The 23296-nt window shown below is 49.0% G+C and overlaps 6 protein-coding genes across 6 annotated transcripts; 3 read left to right on the top strand and 3 right to left on the bottom strand.

Moving 5' to 3' along the window:
* Positions 1-304: 304 nt before the first annotated feature.
* Positions 305-3088, bottom strand: F5B22DRAFT_637341 (CHD5-like protein-domain-containing protein; the record flags this gene model as incomplete). Its single annotated transcript, XM_047977429.1, has 5 exons — positions 305-1361; position 2229; positions 2342-2671; positions 2751-2937; positions 3002-3088. 5 exons carry the CDS (start codon positions 3086-3088, stop codon positions 305-307), a joined length of 1662 nt encoding a protein of 553 aa, XP_047829504.1.
* Positions 3089-3473: 385 nt separating this feature from the next.
* On the top strand, positions 3474-4469 carry F5B22DRAFT_637340 (uncharacterized protein; the record flags this gene model as incomplete). The annotated part of the gene is made up of 1 exon (XM_047977428.1): positions 3474-4469. The coding sequence occupies one exon, from the start codon at positions 3474-3476 to the stop codon at positions 4467-4469; it is 996 nt and encodes a 331-aa protein (XP_047829503.1).
* A 3400-nt stretch (positions 4470-7869) lies between these two features.
* On the top strand, positions 7870-12577 carry F5B22DRAFT_637339 (aspartic peptidase domain-containing protein; the record flags this gene model as incomplete). Its single annotated transcript, XM_047977427.1, has 6 exons — positions 7870-8031; positions 8091-9138; positions 9202-9461; positions 10884-11690; positions 11767-11929; positions 11982-12577. 6 exons carry the CDS (start codon positions 7870-7872, stop codon positions 12575-12577), a joined length of 3036 nt encoding a protein of 1011 aa, XP_047829502.1.
* Positions 12578-14852: 2275 nt separating this feature from the next.
* On the bottom strand, positions 14853-15912 carry F5B22DRAFT_612707 (uncharacterized protein). The gene is made up of 2 exons (XM_047975358.1): positions 15248-15912; positions 14853-14943 (listed from the first exon to the last, which is right to left on the bottom strand). The coding sequence occupies exons 1-2, from the start codon at positions 15496-15498 to the stop codon at positions 14919-14921; spliced, it is 276 nt and encodes a 91-aa protein (XP_047829501.1). The 5' UTR covers positions 15499-15912; the 3' UTR covers positions 14853-14918.
* Positions 15913-16494: 582 nt separating this feature from the next.
* F5B22DRAFT_279972 (Rho type small GTPase) lies at positions 16495-18266 on the bottom strand. The gene is made up of 6 exons (XM_047970276.1): positions 18014-18266; positions 17925-17952; positions 17502-17699; positions 17288-17422; positions 16817-17175; positions 16495-16765 (listed from the first exon to the last, which is right to left on the bottom strand). The coding sequence occupies exons 1-5, from the start codon at positions 18079-18081 to the stop codon at positions 17020-17022; spliced, it is 585 nt and encodes a 194-aa protein (XP_047829500.1). The 5' UTR covers positions 18082-18266; the 3' UTR covers positions 16495-16765; positions 16817-17019.
* A 3204-nt stretch (positions 18267-21470) lies between these two features.
* Positions 21471-23294, top strand: F5B22DRAFT_612700 (uncharacterized protein). Its single transcript, XM_047975357.1, has 2 exons — positions 21471-22262; positions 22361-23294. The coding sequence occupies exons 1-2, from the start codon at positions 21816-21818 to the stop codon at positions 23069-23071; spliced, it is 1158 nt and encodes a 385-aa protein (XP_047829499.1). The 5' UTR covers positions 21471-21815; the 3' UTR covers positions 23072-23294.
* Positions 23295-23296: the final 2 nt, after the last annotated feature.

The raw sequence follows: 23296 nt of genomic DNA, 5'->3' as shown, positions 1-23296 counted from the left end.
CAAGAAAATGTTCTGGGTATTCACTTTCACTTCTGATTCTTATTGCGTGTGTGAGGAAATGAAAGACATGTTTGGCATGCCCTCTATGCTTCTAGAACTCGATACAGCGAGTGTTTACAGGGAGTTCACGCATCTACCTATGCAAATGTCTTTGGGTATTCAAACTTCTATTGACGACAGGGATCGATCTTGAAACATATGCTATGCCCTACCATTACCACAATCCCCAATTCAATTACAGAATCCGACTCTAAAATATGCATGCCGCAATAACGCCTTAACCAGAAACCCAGTACATGACTCATTAACCGGTGGACCGAATAACGATTTCCGGGGGCTCTGGCGGCTTCGGAAACATGTTGAAGGCATATTGCTCGGCATCCCGCATGATATCCCGGATATTGATGCGTGTGAGCGCGTCGTTGATGCCCTCGACTACCTCCCGCTCCTCCATGACCTCGCGCATGAGCTTTCCCTCGTGCGTCCAGTAGTCCTCGATGCGGCCCCGCAAGTCGTCGTCGCGCAGGCTCGTGTTCTTGACAATGCCGACGGCACTCAGCTTGCTCTTCGTCGTCAGCAGCTGGCGGATGACGCTCTCGACGCGGGCCGCGGGGGAAGGCGGCCTCGCGAACATGCGGCCCGTGGCGGATAACCAGATCAGAGCAGCGACTAGGACATTGAGGATCCCGAGGGCTAGACACCGCGCTGTTTGCATTAGTTGGAACAGCACCTCTATATCTGTGTACCGCGTTGCCTTTGCGTTCGGCGCGCGCTCGTAGGCGGCCGTAGTCCAGAGCTCGATGATGGCTATCGCGACGGTCGTGGTTGAGGCGAAAGAGCGCCAGCGCGACACCCCGGCATCAGCGAACGGAGTGGACGTTGCGATGCTGAGGGCGAAGAGGTTGAAGATGTATGGCTTCAAGATTGAGGGGGCGGCGTAGAACCAATATGTGTTGGGGTCCTCGGAAGAGCAGAATGGACACGAGATAAGGACATCGGGTCCGTATTGTAGATATAACAGGCGAGATTCAAGGTTGACGAACTTGGAACGCAACACAGTATCATCGTTTGTCAATGCCTCGCCTGGTCTAAGAGTGGCTAAGCGCGAAAAGAGCACGTCGGTTGGGGCCTGGAGGCGTGAGGCCGTGCGATAGAAGATGTTCTCGGTGGCGAAGGGAGGGAGCGCGAAGATGAAGAAAACGAGGGCGAGAGAACAGAAGATCGAGATGGCGCGGATCGCGCCTGGGGATAAGGCCCCGGTCTGTTGGGTGGGGGATTTTGAAGAAGCCTTGAAGCGTCTGTAGTATCCTATTGCCTTGGGCAGTAGAATGGGGCCGAAGAAAATGAGGAGGGCCTTGATGCTGTGCGTCGTGCCGGTCAGTCAGTGTCTCATCTCAATATGGCGGGACCAGAGAGGTGCAGGTTGAACTTGTCGGTTGACTTACCTCCCCCACGAAATGAAAGCCATGACAGGTCACTTTCTGAGCGCTATCTCATCCTGTGGTGTAATGATAGAAAAGAAAAGGGGAAAGCTGTTGTGTGTTGTGTGTCTTATAATCTAGCTACCGTTGAGAGCGAGAGTCTGTCGTTTCTTTGTTTGTTGTAAGTGAGGCCAGCTGTTCCTGTTCTCGGCTTCGTCATAAGCTACTTAGGTAGGTAACCCTACGAAGTAAGGGACCTACCTATTTTTACCTAGTTGAGCCTCAGGGAGCTGAACCCCACTAATTGCCAGTAACAAGTGGCGCTCATGCCCGCCAGATTTAGGCATGTGCCTGAATGCGAGTGCTACGAAGTACTTAGTAATAATATCTGATTGGCTCATTCCTGACCTAGCCGTATCCACTAGGTTTCTTTTCGTTTACTTATAAATTTTCCCCATTGTCGAGTTTTCTCATTCACTTTTTCTACACCTCACAAGTGACTGCTCTGCAGCTGTACCCATTTCTACACGCGTATCATCTAGGCTTGCGCGTTGTCTAACTACAAAGTTCTATTCGGAAAGACGACTTTCAAAGCTGTCTATACCGACGTTGCTATTCAGGCCGAGCTGCTCAGCGTGGCACTGTACAGGTAAGATGGTAAATTCATTGTTGGCACTTTCGAAGCTTTGGCGATCTTTTTCTCGGTGGTCGCTAGAGTCAAAAAGCATGCCTAGATCGACCCCAAGTACTCTGCCAAGAGTCATCTCAATCGTGTTACAGAGTCCTAGCCTTTGTGCAATGATATACTCTGCGTCAAAATAGATGAGAGACATGCCTTTTATATTTGCTTGCGCTGTCTGGATATGATATCTTTTGTCTTCATGAGCTCTTCTTGCTGTCTGCTGCATCCCCAGCAGCACCAGCTCCCCCAGTCGTAGATGTCATAGGCTGCTTCTGCGTCGACCTTGATCCAAGCGCAAATAGAAGTATCGCTTTGATCGCATCACTAAAGAGCAAAACAGCTGCCGCACACGCCGTTTGCCATGATACTATGCTGATGCTGCCAAGAGGCGCCCGTGGAAATGATAATACCCACTCGACGTAATATGGGAACCAGCCACTCGGTAGCCAGAACATAGGCTCCGTTCCGTAGATCCAGGGCATTATAAACTTGACTCCCGAGGTTGCGCACCAACGTATAATTCCGGCGGTGCGATCGAAGTTCGCTTTGGAGGCATCGTGCGACGCTTCTATAAGACGAGAGAGACGATGATTAGTTTGGGCTTCCATATATCATTCCAAGTTCCGCCATCGTTATCAGGCACTCACTCATCTTCTCGAGCTGCTCCAACTGTTTGTCGTGCTGGCGCCGAAGCTTCGCCCACTTCGCGAACTGATCCTGGCTGCTCGTAGCTTTCAGGTCACGCCGGATCGCAAGGTATTCCTTCTGGAGCTTGTTCTTCTCATCTGCTTGTTTCGAGACCTTCGTTGGCAAGGCAAGGTAGATGTTCCATAGCTAGGCAAAAGAAGTTAGCTAGCCAATAGACGTTTTTCGAGGTCAGCATTGTTGTCGAACATACTACGTCGTTGATGGCTGTGGCCCCAATGGTGTTCACCAGATGAACGACCACCTCCACCAGAAGGACAACAAGAAGCAAGGACGGCATTTTCTTCAGGCCTTGATCTCGGTCGTGGAAAAAACGACGCCGTAGCGAGCGCCAGTCGGGTTGGAAGAATGTCTCTGTGAGTGGATGAATCGTGGTCTTGAGTGTGTGGCCTGTTCTAGGTACATCATAGTGGAGCTGCTTACTTCCAAAGGTGAAGCAAAACAAAATATGAATTATCTAGGTCATATGCAACTAAAGGGATTTACCCCACCGCTTCATCCCGCTTCATCCCGCTCCATCCCACTTCAACCTCAGCGACGTAAGAACCCTCAGGCCACCAAATCTTGTCAGATTCAGGAATGAGAAACTACCGTACTAGTACTGAGATCATCTTCCGGATCTTTTTTCATGATGCTCACTTTGGGTAAAAATCCTCACGCCAGATATGTCAAGAGCCCTAGACACAGTTCTCCTGTCTCAGCTGAAATCAGAGGACCCAAAACCGGCTTATATCGATCTATCAACACTGCTCACAAATTTGCCTGGAAATGGCCTGCTGGAAATCGAGTTTCTTGGACCTAGTCATCCGTTAGAACCAGGTGTCAACTTTCTCCAAGACGAAAACGCTATAGCAATTCCCAAGCTCAGGCTCGTGCAGGCCTTCTTTGTTGCCCACAAGGTCATCAAAGGCCATCTCGAAAATGCCAGCGCAGTCATCACCAACGATGTCATTGCCGCAAGTTCCATAGTCTTATTGATGGATCCAGAACACTTGACCGCTGCTAATATACGGAAACGGTTTCTATCCGCTTCGGGTAACATGACAAATGCCACTCTCAAAAAGGAGCGACAATTCGTTGACACACTGCTTACCGCTAGACTGCACCGTCACACGAAGTCACCAACCCTATGGTCACATCGGAGATGGCTCGTTGCTACATGTTTGGACTTGAGTATTCCTTGGGATATTCGAGATGACATTAAGAATGTGGTTATGGTCGCTGGAGAACGCCATCCTCGTAATTACGTGGCGTGGCAACACGCTCGATTTTTGTTACACCACGACCCGAGTCTATCGGCCACTGTCGCCGTTGATGCAAAAGCGTTCTGTTTGAAGAATCATTCTGATATCTCGGGTTGGACCTTTCTATCAGACTGCATCGCTAGGATCCAAGATGAAACAGACCGGGCGTTGGTCCGCTCATCGGTCCTTGATGACGTTCTGACCATGACTCAGTCATTCCGCTGGACAAACGAGTCAGTGTGGGCGTTTTTGCGCACCATCGTAGCGAGAGAATGTGTCAGTGAGCAAGACCTTGGACGATTCCTTGCTACCAACGACGGGCTCTCCGCTTCCATGCCACGCAACGCGGCTGAGTGGAACACTCTAATTAGGGCCCGGGAGTGGTGTGTCAAACACCGTCTACCGAAAGTGACTTGAATAAGAAATTAGCTGCCTTTCAGCTCACTTCTTTACGCATGTCAAACCTGGCTCAGTCTGGTCAGACTCAAAACTCTGCACCAAAAAGGCACAGGAGGACTCTCGCCCTACTGTGTACACATCATATGAACTTAAGGATTGCAGTGTGTTTTATGGTGAGACTGACCACACCATTGTCGCGTAACGTTCTGAATGCGCGCTGTATCAACTTGAGTCTAAACATCGCCATGGTATTAGGTAATGCGCCACCATGTGTGATCTAGAGCTCGGCTCTGCAGATTAAGTTTGTAAAAGACATCTAGGACTTTAGATACCACGTGCCAAATCATGCCTTTCTCAGTTAACACATCCAGCATCTCGCCTGGCCCGACTTCGCATCAGCCCCGACCAACAAGCAGAGGCGCAGACAAACCTTAAATAGGTTTAGCAAACATAACTGACTTGGTGCGCGGCTAATATGGAACTGCATCGCTGATAGGCCAGGAAAATTCCGAAGGGCAAATATTCTCCATGTTCAGAACTCGCCCTCCAAGGGCCTATCATGATATATTTTCATGAATGATCAACGGCAATGTGGCATCCCGCAATACTATGCATGGCTACCATCCTATCAAAACATATGCGTGTCTTTATACAGAACATTTAGCTGTTGTACTTGAAACACTCGACTGCTTGCGTAGATGTCGATAGCCGGAATGCTAGTGCTAGCCTTCTGGGCAATCCTGGAGCCTTTGCCTCCCAACAGTTAAGAAGACGATTCGTGCGTACTGTTTCGTTACCCACTGCCACATGACGTCTTGAGACACTAGTTTCGTCCCGGCACCAGTTCAGGATTGTGGTATATCTATATGTGCACTTCCAAGGCTGCCACCGCTGAAGTAGCAGGCTATGTAAAGCTGTGCAGTGCAAGGTAGAATGTGAGACCGCGAATATGTTTCCAAGCTCCTACTACGGCCGCAATCTCGATCATGATGGCCCATTGTATTAGACAAAGACTGTAATCAATTTGTACAAGTGTATCTCTTACCCCTGCATCATGATAAAATGGAGAATACTACTCTACACATTACCGTCTGTGGGGATCCCTGCTCTACTTCGCCCCTTTAACCCAGCAGTTGTTAGCTCTGGACCCCCTAACGCAGCTCTTCAAAAAAACAGACCACTCGGATGAGGTAGCAGACGGTAAAATCCAAACCCGGTATTTGCTATGGCCTATTAATATGATCCGACAGGCCGACGAACAACAACAATAACAACGCCAGCACCGACAGTGCTTTAGGCAGTTCTCGGGTTCTGTTAGACGCGCGGCGCTTGTGCACAGAAATATAGGAACAGTAAGGAGTGCAGGGCACAGACATCTATTGACTAACAATGATGTTAAAGAGCTGGGCTAAATGAGATGGCATCCCTACAATCCGATAAGTCTGCCGAGGTACCCGGCGACGAAGCGACTTAGCATGCTGGGGCTCTCTACCTAAGTAAGTGCCAAACTTTATAACAGCTCACAATTGAAGAGATCGAGTCATTACCAAGTTAAACATGCCTAACCAAAAGCGAGTCCTTGTGCCTCGCCTGTCTCACCGAGAGAACCTGGAGAACATACATGTTTTATAAGTCTCGTTTATGGATTATGCTTATCCGATGCCAACGAAAAGGACAAACAGATACATATGTGTAGATAGATGTGTCACAGTTCATTGGCTCTTGCTAAATGACTGCGACCTGGATGTTGGAGAAGCAAATGGGGGCTGAGCAACTGCAGCTCGCGATTCTGCAAACCGTATGATTGTTATTACGGCGTATTTGCAGTTCTCTATTTATATTCTCATGAAGCAAATCGTACATAGTATTCATGCTCGGTGTTGTAGTTTTCCGGTCTCTTAATCATGTCGCTTGCCGCGTACTGTCCACTATGGAGAACGGAGAACTAGCAGAGACAACGATAACAAACCAATGACAGGATCTACAAGTGGCATGGGTTGGCGATGGGGTCTAAGCCGCTAACAATGGAGCAAGGATCTAGCAGATTGCGAAGTACAGTACTTGTCGCAAAGCGTACAAGTACGATGCCGAGGATGCTTAAGTTCAATATCCACGGACCAGGGTCGCGGCCAATAACGACGCCTCCCGCACTAGACCGTGGGCCAGCGCAGCCAAGATTGACCAAGAACAGCAACTGGTGAATGAAGTCCAACAGCTTCCCCAGCTGCAAGCAATCCTGTCGGCGCACCGGCGGCCTAAATGCTCCTATCGACAGCCGCAAGGGGAAAGTCAAGCAGAGTCGAGCATTGCGTTTTACTATCTCTCGAGCATAGTGCAATCTGTAGTCGCAACAGGAGACTCGGAAGACCCAGCAAAAGCAGACTGCCAAGCTAGATGACCGTCGATCTGGCTTCACGGTCGAGGGTAGCGCGCACGGTAGATAGGTACACTACTTACTACTGCGAAGTAAGTACACGTACGCACACGCACCCAAGAACTCGGCTTTATCTACCTACCTAGGTCGGGTATCCAATGGTAGGTTAGTATTGGCAGGGTGAACCAGGTTGATAGAGATAGATGGGAAGCGAGTGTACCGTACAATTGTACAGTATCTCTACGCGAGTCGAAGGTGCGCTTTTGAGTCGTTACCAGCCGGCTCTCCACGAGCACGATTCAAACATCCATCCATCTTCTAGCTCTCTCCCCACCACATCTCGACTCTGTCCCGCCCCCCTCCGAGTCTTGAGAGTTGAGGCTTGTGTCGTCGTTGGTGTTATTTTAAACTAATGCGTCATAATAACTAACGGTTAATCTATTCCTGTGTGTGTGTTTTTTTCTTGCTGTATCTCTGTGCCTCTTAGCTTCGCCACCAAGACTCGGGGATAGACAGTGGCGCCCATACATACATTTCTTTGTCTCATTATAACCGCATCTCTGTCTTGGAATCCAAGTCGCTATATATTGAATAGCGATCCTCGCTCCTAGTGTCCCTATCAAGGCCCTACATTCCTCGTCATCGGACTTTTCTTTGCGGAACCCTTCTTTTCGCTCATCCTCTCGCTTGCGGTCTCTCTTGTCGACGTCCTCAACACGTCGATTTGACCAACCTATCGTTTTTAATGTCACCAATGACGCCCTATAGCTTTGACATCGCATAATCTCGGCACTCGGAGTCTGGCACTCGGTCGCCTGCTTTTTACACATAGATATATACGTCCGGATCTCAACGTCGTTAACGCGCGATCGGCCGCTTAAAAGCTACTGGCTCTAGACTGTACTCTCGCTTTAGACGATAGATTCACTACGCTTACCGAACCGGAATTGACACAAATTGCAACTGCCGTGAGAGTGGTGTTTTGGAGAAAAGGCAGCTGGACTGAGTAAGAGGCTCGGTTGAGTTGGTGTTGGGTGTATCAAGATGCATCGAGTCTTCAATTTGTTTCAGCTGTCATTATGGGTCACGAGTATATACGCGATAGTGCTAGGTTCACTTGAAGGACAACACAAAGTCAGAACCCTAGATGATGATCCAGCTTCAAAGGGATTCGTTACATTTAGGCTGGTTAAGAAGGCTACCTCCGTAAGTATCCTTTGTATGTTTTAACCCGCGATCTCCTGCTCACCTTTGGTCCAATATAGTCTGATAAGTTCCCTCGATCTTTCGGAGGTGTTGATGAAGATGTAGACGACAACATCACAATTGCCGAAAGGGCCACTGGATACCAGGTTGTTAGGGCCCAAGACACAACCTTCAAGAACAGCGCAGGTATTGACCAAGACGGGACCGACTACTCATACTTTGCTGAGGTCGAGCTCGGCTCGGAGGCGAAGCGACTCTACATGCTTCTCGACACTGGTGCAAGCACAACCTGGGTAATGGGCTCAGGTTGCACGTCGAAATCATGCGCCATACACAACACGTTCGGCCCAGAGGACTCGAAAACATATAACGACACTGGCAGGGCTTATTCCGTGGACTACGGCACTGGCTCTGTCCGCGGCCACGTAATCGAAGACAGCTTATCTCTAGCCGGGCTTTCAGTAACACTAGCTTTCGGTGTTGCCAATACCACGTCGGATCAATTTGTCCAGTTCCCATTCGATGGTATCCTCGGTCTGGCTACCAGCTCCAACACATGGCTGAGCGCCGTCAACGACGCAAAGTTGATCGATTCGAACATTTTTGGCATCAGCTTGTCGAGGAGCTCGGATGGCACGAATGACGGTGAGATCGTCTTTGGCGCACTAAACCCAGACAAGTACACAGGTGATATTACCTATTCACCTGTCAAATCGGACAGCTCCTGGACTATTACCATGGACGACATTACGGTTAGTGGTGAATCAGCTGGAATCAAGGGCAGGTCAGCCTACATTGACACTGGCACGAGCTTTGTGTTCGGGCCCCCAGAGGACGTCGAAGCCATGTACAAGTTAATTCCTGGTTCGTCCTCGAGTGACGGATCGACATACACTGTTCCCTGTGATACCGATAAGCAACTCGCCTTCACTTTCTCAGGAGAGAACTGGAACGTGTCCTCGAAAGACCTCATCTCCGGACCCAACAGCGATGGCGCCTGCACGGGCAACATTTACGGAATCGAGTATGTCTCTGGTGGTTGGTTGCTTGGGGACGTGTTCTTGAAGAACGTCTACAGCGTCTTCGATGTGGACAACGGGCGAATTGGTAAGTTTCACACAAACGATGGCTCAACTACACCTCCTAGATCGTGCGGCTAATGAATCGTAGGATTTGCTGCCAAGGCAGTCCCGGAGACCACTCAACCAAGTACAACCACCACTACAGTGCCCACGGGAACGTCTGCGGTCGACGTTCCATCAGACACGGCTTCCACCGCCGTTCCGACTGATTCAGCAGGATTAAACGGACACGAAACGCCATCTGCGGACACGTCCCCCGAGTCAACGGGTGATGCTGAGCCGGATTCACCCGCAAGCAAGCTCAGCCTGGGATGCTCCGCAGCTTTATTAGCGGTGGTGCTCTCAACGGTGATGGTGGTTTGCTAGTACGCCAAGAAATACTACGCCCGACCTGAACACGAATCCGCTACTGAACATAAGGAAATTTCTCCCGTGCCCATGGCACTACGGCACAAAACAGCCCGCACATATCAGTTACTGGGTTCTATGTAGTGGACGCTAGCAGAAAGAGACTAAAAAAACGATACCCATGATGTTGGTCGAAGCAAAGTAGTGAGTTTACGGCAGTTTACAGGAGGAAATCTAAGTACGAGTCAGCGAGCAGATAAAGCCAGTGACATATATATCTGTAAATAGTCGCCGGGTCGTTTATATCTAGAGATTATGTAATAAGCAAAGATACATTCGCTTCACAGCTGTCTTCCTCTTGTGCCCTGGCTTTTAAGCTGCCTAACTTGTGATATGCAGTACTATTTGATGGTCGTTTACTCTACAACTCTTACAACTAATTGAGCCTTGTACGTCTTTATTTAACAGGCTGTGTATCTGTGAATGATCACATTTTAGGCCTATTGTTAGTTCCTCCAAGGAAGCTTGATACTTTCTCACTACTAGTTGAACTTTCATCAGCAATGTTGTAGCAGTGGTTTCGATCGGCTCAATTCAGGGGCTCAATTCATTCATCAGCGATAAGAGATAAGGGGAATGTCCAAATGCCAAGTATGCACCGAACTAAGCTTAGCGCAATTGCTGCCTTTTCTCTAGCTCTCCCAGACTCTACTATGTAACTAAAACGGGCCATATACATTTACAGTACCTATATTGTATGCATTATCTTATGCAGAGAGAAACGGTCTAAACAGTTTAAGTAGGCGAATTGACGTAGGGTAAGAAGTCGCTCAAACGGACCGTTCTGAAATGCATAACTACTAAAATCCGTTTTTTTATAATCAACGGTATATATATTTGTGCAATTAGTAGGTACGTAGTGTATTTCAGATTATGTATATTTTGGTTCATATCAGGCCAGACAGGAGGCTAAAAGCGGCGTGGCTCTCTCAGGGCAGACTCAGGGGTACCGGTACCTACATATGTACTTAGAGGTAGTATGTATCTAAGGCTGGGTACTTCAGTCTGGGCACTGAGTACAACGCCAGTTGCGTAGGATGGGACTGTTGAAACTGCACTTGCTCTGACAAGGATGATTGCTAGCTTACATTGTCCAAATTCCAAAACGTCAGCTTGCGAAGCAAACAATGTGTCTACTGGCTGGACAGTCATAGATCACCCAGCCTTGCGCACGATGCTTCCACGATAAGACAACCAAGCACAATGGCCAAGGCCACGAACCGCAGCTCCCAAAACGGGCAACCCACCGACGGCGCAAACCACCAACGCGACTCGCATCCCAACGCCGCCCCCCCCAACGACGAAGAACGTCACGGCCTGCTCGCCGGTCGCGAGTCGGACGGCGAAGATGACGATCTCGAGGACGACAGTGACGACGGCATCATAGTGCATCCAGGTCATATCAGCAACGACCATGGCCCTGGTCATGATTCCCAAGGTCCCCGAACCCCGAGAACGCCGAATCGAGTGCGCTTTGATCTTACACCTACCAACATCCCGCCTGCTGCCAATGGTACGAGCACAAACAACTCTATCGACTCTATCCACCCACTCGAATCTTTTGACTACTTCGATCAAGAACCTGAGAGCGGTGGTGGACGGGACCGCACCTCGCGCCGACCACTCCTGACAGACATCGAAGCCCCGTCCGTGACAGTAGCCAACAACTTATCAGACGACGATGTCCATTCATGGGCTGAGCGTGAGCGTGTTCGGCCCAAGTCAGGGCTACGATCAGCCTTTATGAACATGGCAAATAGCATCATCGGCGCCGGAATCATCGGACAGCCGTACGCCTTCAAGGATGCCGGCCTCATCGCAGGTATCGTGCTACTCGTCGGCTTGACCGTCGTCATCGACTGGACCATCCGCCTCATCGTCATCAATAGCAAGTTGAGCGGCGCCAGCAGTTTCCAGGGCACGGTCGAGCACTGCTTCGGCAAGACTGGTCTGATCGCCATCAGCGTCGCTCAGTGGGCTTTTGCGTTCGGCGGCATGGTGGCCTTTGGCGTCATCGTGGGCGACTCTATTCCTCCCGTCTTCCGTGCCATCTGGCCGAATCTACACGAAATTCCTGTTCTTAGTCTCTTGGGGGACAGAAGAGCTGTCATTGTCATTTTCATATTGGGTATTAGTTACCCCTTAACATTATATAGAGATATTGCCAAAGTACGTTATCCTGTCCTGACAAGACTTGCACATACACTCTCTACTTCAATATGATGGGCTGACGGGGGCTATGTAGTTGGCAAAGGCGAGCACACTCGCTCTCATAAGCATGGGCATAATCGTAACTACTGTTGTGATACAAGGTGCCCTTACTCCCCTGGCAGATAGGGGTTCTTTTAGCACTCCACTGCTTACGATCAACAGTGGCATATTCCAGGCTATAGGCGTCATTTCATTTGGTAAGTATGGGAAGTCCACATGTGCTTGATCATGGCTGACTCTTATCATTAGCTTTCGTTTGCCAGCATAATTCCCTCCTAATATACGGTTCTCTCAAGACTCCCACGATAGACCGGTTCGCGACTGTGACGCATTACTCCACGGGCATTTCCATGATTGCATGTCTAGTCATGGCATTGGCGGGCTTCCTAACGTTCGGCGACAAGACGCTGGGCAATGTTCTCAACAATTTCCCCGCCGATAATACCATGGTGACGATTGCGAGGTTGTGCTTCGGCTTGAACATGCTCACTACATTACCCCTAGAGGCCTTCGTCTGCCGCGAGGTCATGCTCAACTATTGGTTCCCCGACGAACCCTTCAACATGAACCTGCATCTCATTTATAGTTCGGCACTCGTCGTCTCGGCTATGGTGCTGAGTTTATTCACATGCGATCTAGGCATCGTCTTCGAGCTCGTCGGTGCCACGAGCGCTGCTGCACTAGCGTATATATTGCCGCCTCTGTGCTATATCAAGCTGAGTTCCCGGTCCTGGCGGACATACGTCGCCATGGCCGTCGTTGCCTTTGGGTGTATCATCATGTTCATCAGCGTGTTGCAGACGGGTGCACAGATGATAAAAGGTAAAGTGTCAATCCCTGCTTAGGCGTTTACTCAGTCCGTAAAAAACTGACTTGTTCCTTTATAGGCGGAGGTGAGCCTGCCAAGTGCGTTTAGAGGCGTTTTTTTCCTGACACGAGGCATAAAAATGTATTTGTAGCATCATAGGCATCTTTTTGTATTTGCCCCTAGCTAGACATCTCAGCGGTTTGTTTATACTAGGTTTGGGGGGAAAAGATTAGGTCCTTTGGCGTCAACTTGGCTGTTGGCAGTGGTGGCTTCATGACATAGCCAAGGGGGTATATTTAGAGGGAACGGTAATTAAACAAACCCCGATACAGAGCTAGATTTCTATACAAGTTGATTCAATGATCTAAGCTTTGCGATCAGAGCTAGCCAACTGTTTGTTTCCTATTTCAAGGCTCGCTTTTCAAATAACTTTTTATTTCCGGTGTCCTAGAACCACGTGGGAGTCCTATTGAAAGCTAGGACTCGTAGGACTACACTAAGCATAAGAAATATGACACGCAAGCATGAGGAATGATGAATGATCCGTTCGCCTTTTCCCATCACCCGGAATCCGCCGTTACAGATCATCGACGCTGTGACGCTTTCCCTCTAGATGTGGAAGGCCAAGTCCTAGCTAGATAGGCATACCTCTCTACAGAACCTATTATCTACATCTACTATTCACGTGTTCTCTTGGAATACCGAAGGCGTATTTAGAAACCAATCATCTCCCCCTGCGGCGGAACATTCGAAGCAAGATGTAAGCAGCCATGACTTACTTGAAACTAATATGCACTACGATTTGGTATTGCGCAGCGCGGGGCGCGGGGCGCCCAATTGATCGAGGCGCATTATCAACACGTAGCACTCGCTCGCTCACGGGCACATGGGGGCAGGTAGATAGGTAAGTGTACTTAGAGTACTACAGTGCTAAGCCGAGAATCGCTGGATATTACTTGACGATACCTACTGTTTGATAATCATCGTCAGACCTTACCTGACTTGGCTTCGGTATAAGGACAGAGAAGGGACTCACACTAGACTGGTTTCTAACTGGCGTGTGTTGGCACATAGACATGTGAGAGGGAGAATCTGATACCGAAGGGCATTGAAGGGATTCGTCCCGTGTCCCTGAGCGGCTTCTGTCGCTTAGCGCGGCGTTGTGGACTTTCTTGGTTCGCCCGAGCCCGGTTCCCTTGACTGTGATGTACGGATTCTTGCCCAGGTAGGCTGAATAGGTACTTCGATATAACTACCTACCTAGGTAGAGCTAGGTATATAACACGAGGAGAGGTAAATTTGTACAGACGCGTGGTAGATTGCTATAGTACTAGGTAGGTATTACAGCAGATACAGAGGCTTGAATATGTGCTGATATTCGATTATATTACCTAATGGTAAAGCTGCCGTGGCATACAAGAGCATGTGAAGTGAATGCGCAGCATCGACGCGCGGGGCCGGAGATCCTCGGTCCCTTCGTGCAGCACGAGACAGGCCACGAAGTTCGGGATTAATTAATACCATGGATACGCACGTACGAGAACGGGCACCTCCGGTCCACCCGAGGAATCATGAGATGGGTAGATACAGATATTAGATGCCGGGTATGACGTAGGAACAAGAGCTTTATCTAACGATGAATGTACCAGATCAGAACATCGTGATAGCGTAAAGTAAGCGGCAACGCGATACAGTTGAGACCTTCAAGATCAAGATAGGGTGCTCTAGATTAGACAGATACACTTCACGCTAGGTACACTAGGTACTCTACATCTAGATAGGCTTCCACACACACACATATACCAAAGCAGCCCATCAAATGACCAAACGAAGGAATTGGCTAAGAGATGTAGCCGGTTCTATCCACACCACCACCAAGCCATCCATGAGGCCCAGGTTCGATGGTTCTAACCCACCTGATCTACATAATGGAGGTATGGAGAGGGGAGTAGGCAGGCAGGCAGATAAGTCACATCATCCTATCTACAGTATGTATCTAGGCAGCCAGGGCTAGCTTCCTATTATTACCGCCCTACCCAATAACTATAGAAACCGGGCAGGGCAGGGCAACACAGCAGCAGCTGTCGTATCACCAACTAGAGCAAAAGGGCGTGATGTGTGTGATGTAGGTAGTGCGAAGAGTGGAATGGTGCCCCGAACCCCGCTTCTAGGTAGATGGGGGGTTGATGTGGGTGGGTAGAGAGAGAGGGATGAATGGATGGATGGATATGTGTGGAAGGAAACTAGATCATGGGAGTTAGGCGAATCGAATATATAAGTGAGGAGCCGAAGACACGGTATAATAAAGAACAATCCCTTCTATCTACAACTTTGTCGTCATCCACTGTCTCTTGCCTTTTGCGAAGCTTCACTCTACACTACATTACACTACGTTCCTGTCTGGTGAGTCTTCCTTTGGCTTATTTACTTCCATCGTATATCAACAATTTCTCTCTTCAACATACCTACATACCCAGCCGAAAGGTGTGTGATGCTAGAGATGGAAAAGACTAGCTAGATTGCCTAGCTATTGCAACATGGAACTAGTTAGCCAGACAAGGCAGTCCATTACTTGCTCTCTCCCAACAGCCCAACAAGCAAACAATCACCCATCATCTATCTTCATATCTGCTCAGACACAACCCTATTAGACTCAAGATACAGTAAGATAATTCAATGAGCACTTGACTAATAAGATAAATAACAGACAAATAACCAACACACTACATCCACCACAACCAGCAAATATGCATAACTCATGCTGTCCCAAGTGCGGTGTCTCCTTCTCCGGGGAGAGCAAGACCTGCGGCGCATGCGGCGCTGTAAGTTTCTCTTCTCTTCCCTTCCCGTCCCTTCCCATCCCTCTCTTCCATTGGAGATTATTATTAGAAACATCAACAACATCAACAACAACAAACACACAGACCTAAGGACTCCAATACGAACGGCGTTGCGCATCTAGGGTCATGGCACAATCTTAGAAAGGCAGCATTCATTTAAACAAACAGACCAACAAACGGCACATAACAGGATTATGAAAAGAAAGCACATGAAACTAACAACTACGTTCTTACATAGACTTGCCCCAACTAAATCCATGAAGCGCACCATCTACACTCGGTAGCCAAGGGGTCAAGGGAGAAGAGAAGAGAGGAGAGGCAGTGCTTCAATTCAATTCCATTCCATTCCATTTCGTCCAAATTTTCCTATTATCCAGGGGCAGCAGGACATACAGACAAAGTAGTCAATCACCAGGAAGAAGGGGGACATATGCATGACAAGATGTAACATCCAACCCAGCAAGCGAACAGAACAGAACCCAAATAAAACCAAGAAATAAACCCATGAAGAACCAATAAACAAAACAAACCCATGATATAAGTGAACGATAGAAGCAACCAAGTGAAAAGTAAACGGAGAGGGACCTGTGAAAAGTGAAATACATCACAAAGAAACTCAAACCCTCTTGAAGAAATCCCATTAACTTAATTCAAACACTGATAATATTAATCTACATATCACCCCGTTATGAGTCAACCCTTTCAGTCTTCTATTCATGAAATGAAATAATGTTAGAAGCCCGTAAGCACAAATAGCAAAGGGGTTGGATAATGATGAGTAAAGAGCAAATCTACTGGGGAAAAGATAAACTATAAGACACTCCAGATCCAATAGTGGGTGCACAGTGAACCATGCGTATTCGCAATAATGACTTCGTCAAGGGACTAGGACTACCAAGATGCGCATTGTTAGTGAACTGTACCGTCAGCAGATCGCTGACTTGATAGTATCATACGATGGTTAAGTCCTTAACGACACAAGCTGAGGTCATAATATTACGCATGCGTTAGAAGGAGGCTTGTCCAGATCAGTATCGTTGCGACTGAGATAAACTATGTGAACGCCATCAGATCAGGAAAACCAAGCCATGTGCATTATCAAACCATACTGGACGAAGAAAGAACAGATAGAAAAGAGTAACCCTAGGAACAAGCATCCGTCCCCAGTTGATTTAACACGGAACAGTTTGGAGAGCAGTGAAAAGGAGAAAGGTTTATGATATAGCCGTATTCTCTTGGGTTGAACTCGCCAGACTTCTCATACGCACGCACGCATACACGCACAAAGCGCAAATTCCACCTCCCTCGCAGCCTCCTCTTCCTCTAATAGCAGTTCGTGTTCATATCCTCAGGCCTCTCTTGATGGAGTGCCCCAAGAACCACCGCTTGTCACTATTAGTCTTGTAGTCATAACTACAAGGTGTGTGAAAGCCAACCTAAGTTGCACGCCTGCCGGAGAGTAGATGCGAGAGTTGACAGACCAAACTCCAGCCGAAAAACCATGATGCAGAACCGCTTTCACTCTTCCGTCCGCTTAAATCCTGATCATCTGGGTACGTTGCCCGCAACTGAGATTCAAAGACGATGCTGAATCAGGCCGGGATATCAAAGGTATCATCAACAGGTATTTAAGATCGATTTAGAGGATCATGCACTTGGAGTGCTTCTTGGGGCGGGAGCGGGAGAGGAGAGCAGCACGGGTAGCATGCTCGAAGACCTCCCGGACACCCTCGTTGGTCTTGGCTGAGCACTCTAGGTACTTGTAGGCACCAATCTTCTTGCGGATATCCTCACCCTACAATACAAATATTAGCCATTCGCGGTCTAGGCAGGGCGGGCGAAATGAACCGGCTGTTTGGGCTTGCACAATGTGACAATGGTGCCAGTCACAATTGTGTGAGACTTACCTCTTCAGGGGAGACAGGCTTCTGGCTTGTCTTGCGAAGCTCCTCAATGGTCTTGGCGTCGTAGCGGAGATCCTTTTTGCAGCCAACAAGGATGATAGGAAGACCCTGGCAGAAGTGAAGAACCTCAGAAATCCACTATGAAAGCAAGCACGTGTCAGCTGTTGTACGCCCTTGTCTAAATCAGGGAGGATGAATATGAATGAATGTGCATTACCTTTTCCTGAACGTTGTCCAAAGAATCCGGAGAGTCAATAGCAAAGCAGATGAGGATGACGTGGGAGTCAGGGTAGGATAGAGGTCGAAGACGGTCGTAGTCTTCCTGGCCAGCCGTATCCCACAAGGCTAACTCGACGTGCTTGCCATCAACCTCGACGTCGGCGACGTAGTTCTCGAAGACAGTGGGGACGTAGACCTGGACATCAAAATATCAATAAATCTGTAAACCAGTTTGGCATGGTACAAGACTTCAAAGGACGCGATGCTACATGCACGTTATGGTGAACGGGAGAAGACGCGAGACAGCAGGCTGTAGAGCGGGTTGGTGGATGGGACACGGGGGGATCGTGTTGGCTATGACGCGGGCGGCCGTTCTTGGCTTGGCATTGTTGCAAGAAAACGATGACGGAGGTATTCTTACCTCAGGGAAAGTACCCTTGGAGAAGACGCTGTGAAAGAGACGGTCAGCGGAATGGAGGGCATGGAGAGGCGGGCTGGGAGGCAACAAACATCAACAAACAGGTTTTACCGCAGGCACCGTCACCGACGATGACAAGCTTTCGGCGAATCTCAGCCATGGCGACGATTGATGGATTAGAGGCAAAGGCAGTAGAGTAGGAGGATTAGGGGTAACCGAAGGCTGGCTGGCGTGTCTGGGGCTCTGGCAAACTCAGCGGATTTGACGGTAAAAACCGCAGGCGAGGGAGAACCGGGCGAGGGGGTTGTTGGTGGAAGAAGATGAAGCTGTTGTCTCTCTCGTCCGATGATGGAAGAGAAGTAGAGAAGTAGAGATGGGGAAACTTGAGAGGTGGATGGAAAGAGAAGAAGGTTTCGAGGTGCTGCTCAATTGAATGAATGACCTGGAAAGGGTACAACAGCCAGAACGGCCTAGTCTAGGCAAGCAAGAGAGGCTGGTAAGTAGGTGCGGTGCGTGCTGCTGTTGTTCTGTCACTGTCCTGTGTTATCGGGCTTAGGTGTACTGTAGGTAGGTAGGTAGGTACAGGTAGGTAGGTACCTACGGTAGGCAGGTACATAGGTAGGTAGGTAGGTATCTAGGTAAACCCGCCGTTCGCCGCCAGAGGCCTGGTAAGTACAGATACCTAGGCATATGCGTAGCTGCATGCATTGTCAGGTGTGCCTGTAGGCAGATCCCTAGGTATCTCTAAGTACCTACTATCTCCCTCCCTAGGTACCTGAGGTCAGTAAATGGGGGTACCTATCTAAGTACCTACCTACTTAAAGATTAAGTTCCAGTCCATGGGCTACCTCTATGTTTTGCCTACCTCTACAGGTACTTGCATTACAGTGCATCCATCTTGATGTACCTAGATGTAGCTAGGGATCGTAGTCAAGATATGAATTTAACGGGGCTATTGTCTTTAATTGTGTGTGTGTCTCAGGTTGTCCCAAGGCGTTGGTCTTGCAACCAGGTTGTTGGGTACAGTTCGTTAAATGAAAATGGGAATCCTCTAGGTATTGACCCCTTCATCTGACTGCCACTCAGTTAACTTGGACGGACTTGAGATGGGTACAGGTGCTACCTACCTATCCCTACTAGTGTAGCTAAAACACCCCAAAGGCCACTGCCACTTGGTGCGCCCCGTTTTTGCATAAATCCGTCTGCATTAATCAAGTCCGTAATGAACTGAACTACTTTTCTACTATGAAACTGCCTGACTGGTTGTAGATGTGTAATGGTAAATAAACGACTCCTCTCCTCTTGAATGAATATCTCTCTAGTTCAGGTGCAATATCCAAGAGTCATTAAAATGGAAACAAGCTTGGGTATCCGGACATGTCTGCAGAGGCTACGGAGGATATTAAACCTTTGACCTGCATTGCAGCATCGTGTTTATACTTGGTCCAAGCATCAGTCCCAAGCTATCGTAAAGGTCAGGACTCTTTGCCTACTGAAATCATACCCTAGGGTGGTCCTTTTCCCTGGTTAATCATAGTACCTGGTTATAGTTGAATCTATAAGTAGTCCCGTCCGTACGAATACGTACATATTTCTTAACTATAATCTGGTGATGATTGCGGATACAAACGAAAGTCTTTCTTTTAGCTACGTGAGTACGGAGTATATCAGGATAGACCTGGGCTCGCTAGACTTATTTTTGACGCATGCATATGCTCAAATGGTTCATTCAATACTTCCATGTGTCTCTAGGTTCAAGCGGTTATGCTTGATCGCTCTTGGGGAGGGGGGAATCCAAGTATACCGGTAGTTGACACTCACCTCATAGAGGATAATTTAATTTGTATTTGGTGTTGCTCTTCCTTAACTGCACAATCCTATGATTACTCAATACCATCAGCTTAGTTGGCCATTTTGAACAGCACCGACTCTTGAGTGGCTGAGTTCATAAGAACGTACCAGAGGTGAGAGGTTCAATAACAAAGGTGAAGATGATTGATTATATTTCAGTAAAGCCTCTCTGCCTTAGGTAAGGTTGCCTTAGACATGTGACTGATTTCTTATAACGGGAATTGAGTCCAGAGAGAGCTACCGTTTGCTTCAGCCTGGACCGTTTATGGTTCCAGACGGACGGGTTCAAGTCGCATAAGATTTGCACAATCGCCAAGTGCTCACCTGGTGGGATAGGACCGTGACAGGGCCCAGTAAAGAACGGCGGATACACTAGCTCTAATCTGGCTACCCTACCAACCGGTAAACAGACTCATTGCGCCGCCTTTTGTTGCGCGGCCTTTGCGTTTCCATGACCGTAGCAGACCATAGGTTTGAGCTGAGGCAACCAAACCATCCCATCCCACTTGGACCAGGACAAGGCAATGTGCTCACTAACTCACGCTAGACCATACCTTGTACCTAAGTAGACATTTATCCACTGTAAAATCCTCTACCCCAGAAGTACCAGGCACTGTATCGTAGTTAGGCACACTTGGAAGACATTCACAATATCACGAGCGTGCAGGCAAGTATACACTAATCGAGAGCTCTCGAAACAAATAATACAGCAAGATAGGTTTGGGCAAGATTTTTATTATCATCACAAGCCTTCTGCCATGACTGGTGTCTTTCACCTCTGTTGCTTTTCTTTTCCCCTGAAAACTACTCGAGGAATCTTCCGTCATCTCAGCTGATGGCCCACGACTCAGCCTCTCCTCCGCATGCTACCTTTCTTCCTAGAGCAATGTCCACCCATCCGTATTGACGGTACTGTTGTGGAGATTCTGATAAATGAGCTGTCGTCAATATATGGGTTGCATACGTCTTTTAATGGCTCTAGACCTTGTCTCCCAATATCGCTTATAGGTTATAACGCACTCCGTTGCACGCGCACTACGTCAGCACTGATATACCTAGGTCTAGGTATAAGTCTCCTACCTGCTTCAGAATGAACGGGGATACCGATTTCGTCTGGAACAACATCACCATTGATCAGTTCTCTTGTAGGCATTCTTGAAGTTGGTATGCAATCAATGTCTGTTTGGGAGTCTACCTATGTTACACCTTGAGCAAATAGGGGTATCGGTGTCTTTCATCACCAGACTACCTGTGACAACTCACCGTTAGACGCTTAGGCCGAGAGAGATGGCCAGTAGTGAGACGTAAACAACATAACACAGTAAGCCTTGTTCGCATCTAGGCTTTAGCTTCAAGTTTGAGTGCCGAATGGCAACTGTACCTCTTTCTACCTAGGCAGGTGACTCGCTCGGTAGGTATGACATTTAATTCCCAGCAAACAAATACGTTGCAGCGTCAGCTGGGCTACTCAGATAATTGCCGACAGCCTATGCGCTTGGTGCCGGGACCCAACCTCAGCCTGCCTTGAGATGAGAAAGCTACCAATGTTGGTCACCGGATAGCGTACACTGCGTTAAGCCGGCGGTTTCAATACGATTATCGATGCATGTCTACATGCAGTACCTACGGATGTATCTGTACTACTTATTAGATAGGCGCTACGGAGTACATTGAGTAGGTATTTCCATCTCGGTATCTAGTAAATCCTCTCCTGATTCGGCACGGTATGGCTCGTCGGTGCGCGGCGGGTGAATATTCCGGGTCGTGGGTGGAGTAGCAGATCTAGGAGGTGTGATTGGCTCAATGCAGTTCCAACGTTCGCGTGCCAATTAAGTCTCTAAATGCAGGTCTTGACCACCTGTGGTAGAGCTACCCAAAAAATTGGTTCGACGACGAAAAAAACGACCTGTACGAGCCCACGAGACGACGACTCAGCCTGCTGGCCTCCTCTCGACGCGCCATGATCTCCTGGTACCCCTCTCCATGACAATCCTCTCCAATCTCCAATCCCCACATTCCGTCCACATATCGTCGTGAGCGAAGATGCAGAAGATCCTCCGCCGTGTGGCTACCGCTGAGCGGGTGGCCGCCAAGCGCAAGAAGGCCAAGAAGGCCAAAGTCTGGAATCGAAATGAAAAGGATGCAAAGGCCCAAACTCTCCAACATGTGAGGAGAGCTTTAGGTGAGATTCAAGAGGGGAAGCAGATGGTTCGAGATGACTGGGCTATGGGCCCCATAGCGCCGCGTGCCGATGTTGGCGATTTCCAGGGCGCTTTTGGGTCTGTCAGCGAGGTCCGGTACACTGGTACTCGTTTTTTCTCTCTCGCCGTACGCAATGCCCGCTGTCAATGGGCCGGTGGCGCTTACCAGCTCTGCCTGGCCAAGGGAGACCGAGTCGTTTTGCTAGACGGCCCCGACAAGGGGCGTATAGGCACGATAAGTGAGATCAACGAGGACACTGCGGAGGTCACAGTCCAAGATCTGAATAAGGTAAGTCGGCCCTCTTCGGTATTGTTGCATGGGCATGTGCTGGCAATAAAGATTATATTTTGCCAGGGAGCCATAATTGACATGCAATTTGAAAATAGAGCAATATTGTATTAAATGAACATCTTCAAAAAGACGGCATGATAGCCGCGAATATCGAGCTTCCATTACCCGTCTCTGCCGTGCGGCTCGTCCACCCTATAACCGACCCCTCAACCGGCAAAACCAACGATGTAATCATCAACCGATTACTGCCTAGCAACCTAGTAACAGACCGATTAACCGGCAGGCGGCGCTGGGACCGCGTGGTTCCCGGCCTCAACATCTCGATCCCGTGGCCGCCCAAGGAAGAGCCCAACCACCCCGTCAACACGGCCGACACCGTGCGCATTGACGTCGAGCAGAAGACCTTCGTCCCCACGCTCCTCCGGCCCCCGATGCCCGAGACCGTCATCGACGAGCTGCGCAACAAGTACAGCCGCTTCCGCACGCGGCACGAACCCGAGTACATTGCGCGCCTCGAGCTCGAGGAGCAGAAGAAGAAGGACCGCGCCAAGCTCATGGAGAGCATGCGCACGCCGCTGCAGGAGTTCCACCGCGCCGAGCGCGACAAGAAGAAGAAGAAGGGCAAGCCGCGTCTCACCGTGGAGATGCTCGAGAAGATCGGCGAGGTCATTGCCAAGAACCGCGAGAGGTCGCTCAATGCCGCCGGCGTCTCGGACGCCCTGCCGCCCTCCTCCGGCATCTCATCAGACGTGCCGCCTCCTACAAGTCCGAATGCAGATCCATCTCCTCCGCCGCCGTCAACATAGGAGCTTTTCTGGTAGCTGATAGGGGTGGTTGGCTGGCCCGGGATCAGGCCAATTGTAGACTAATCGTATTCACGATACATAAAACATGTGATCACGCATCCCCTTGTTTAAACCAAGATCTGTATCATACATGTATATACCATCCCGTCTTTTGCGGGCATCAATCTAGCCACACGCATGAAGGGTGAATCAACAAAAATTCAAATATCGTAAATATTCGAAACC

Source organism: Xylaria bambusicola (genome assembly GCF_022495145.1).
Source record: "Xylaria bambusicola strain CBS 139988 unplaced genomic scaffold F5B22scaffold_30, whole genome shotgun sequence".
NCBI classification, from domain to species: Eukaryota; Fungi; Ascomycota; class Sordariomycetes; order Xylariales; family Xylariaceae; genus Xylaria; species Xylaria bambusicola.
The sequence above is the reverse complement of the archived record's forward strand: the minus strand, read 5'-3'. Positions and strand labels throughout refer to the sequence as shown.

What these genes read in the sequence shown, in the direction of transcription:
- F5B22DRAFT_612707 (XM_047975358.1), bottom strand. Translation starts at nt 15,498, where the DNA reads ATGCGCAACGCCGTTCGTATTGGAGTCCTTAGGTCTGTGTGTTTGTTG. An exon ending in GTAGTGTGTTGGTTATTTGT is followed by an intron (nt 14,944 to 15,247) that starts CTGTTATTTATC and finishes AGGAAGACTCAC; the next exon opens with CAGACAGGAACGTAGTGTAA.
- F5B22DRAFT_612700 (XM_047975357.1), top strand. Translation starts at nt 21,816, where the DNA reads ATGCAGAAGATCCTCCGCCGTGTGGCTACCGCTGAGCGGGTGGCCGCC. An exon ending in CAGTCCAAGATCTGAATAAG is followed by an intron (nt 22,263 to 22,360) that starts GTAAGTCGGCCC and finishes ATTTGAAAATAG; the next exon opens with AGCAATATTGTATTAAATGA.
- F5B22DRAFT_279972 (XM_047970276.1), bottom strand. Translation starts at nt 18,081, where the DNA reads ATGGCTGAGATTCGCCGAAAGCTTGTCATCGTCGGTGACGGTGCCTGC. An exon ending in GGTAAAACCTGTTTGTTGAT is followed by an intron (nt 17,953 to 18,013) that starts GTTTGTTGCCTC and finishes TCTCTTTCACAG; the next exon opens with CGTCTTCTCCAAGGGTACTT. An exon ending in CCAAGGGTACTTTCCCTGAG is followed by an intron (nt 17,700 to 17,924) that starts GTAAGAATACCT and finishes TTTGATGTCCAG; the next exon opens with GTCTACGTCCCCACTGTCTT.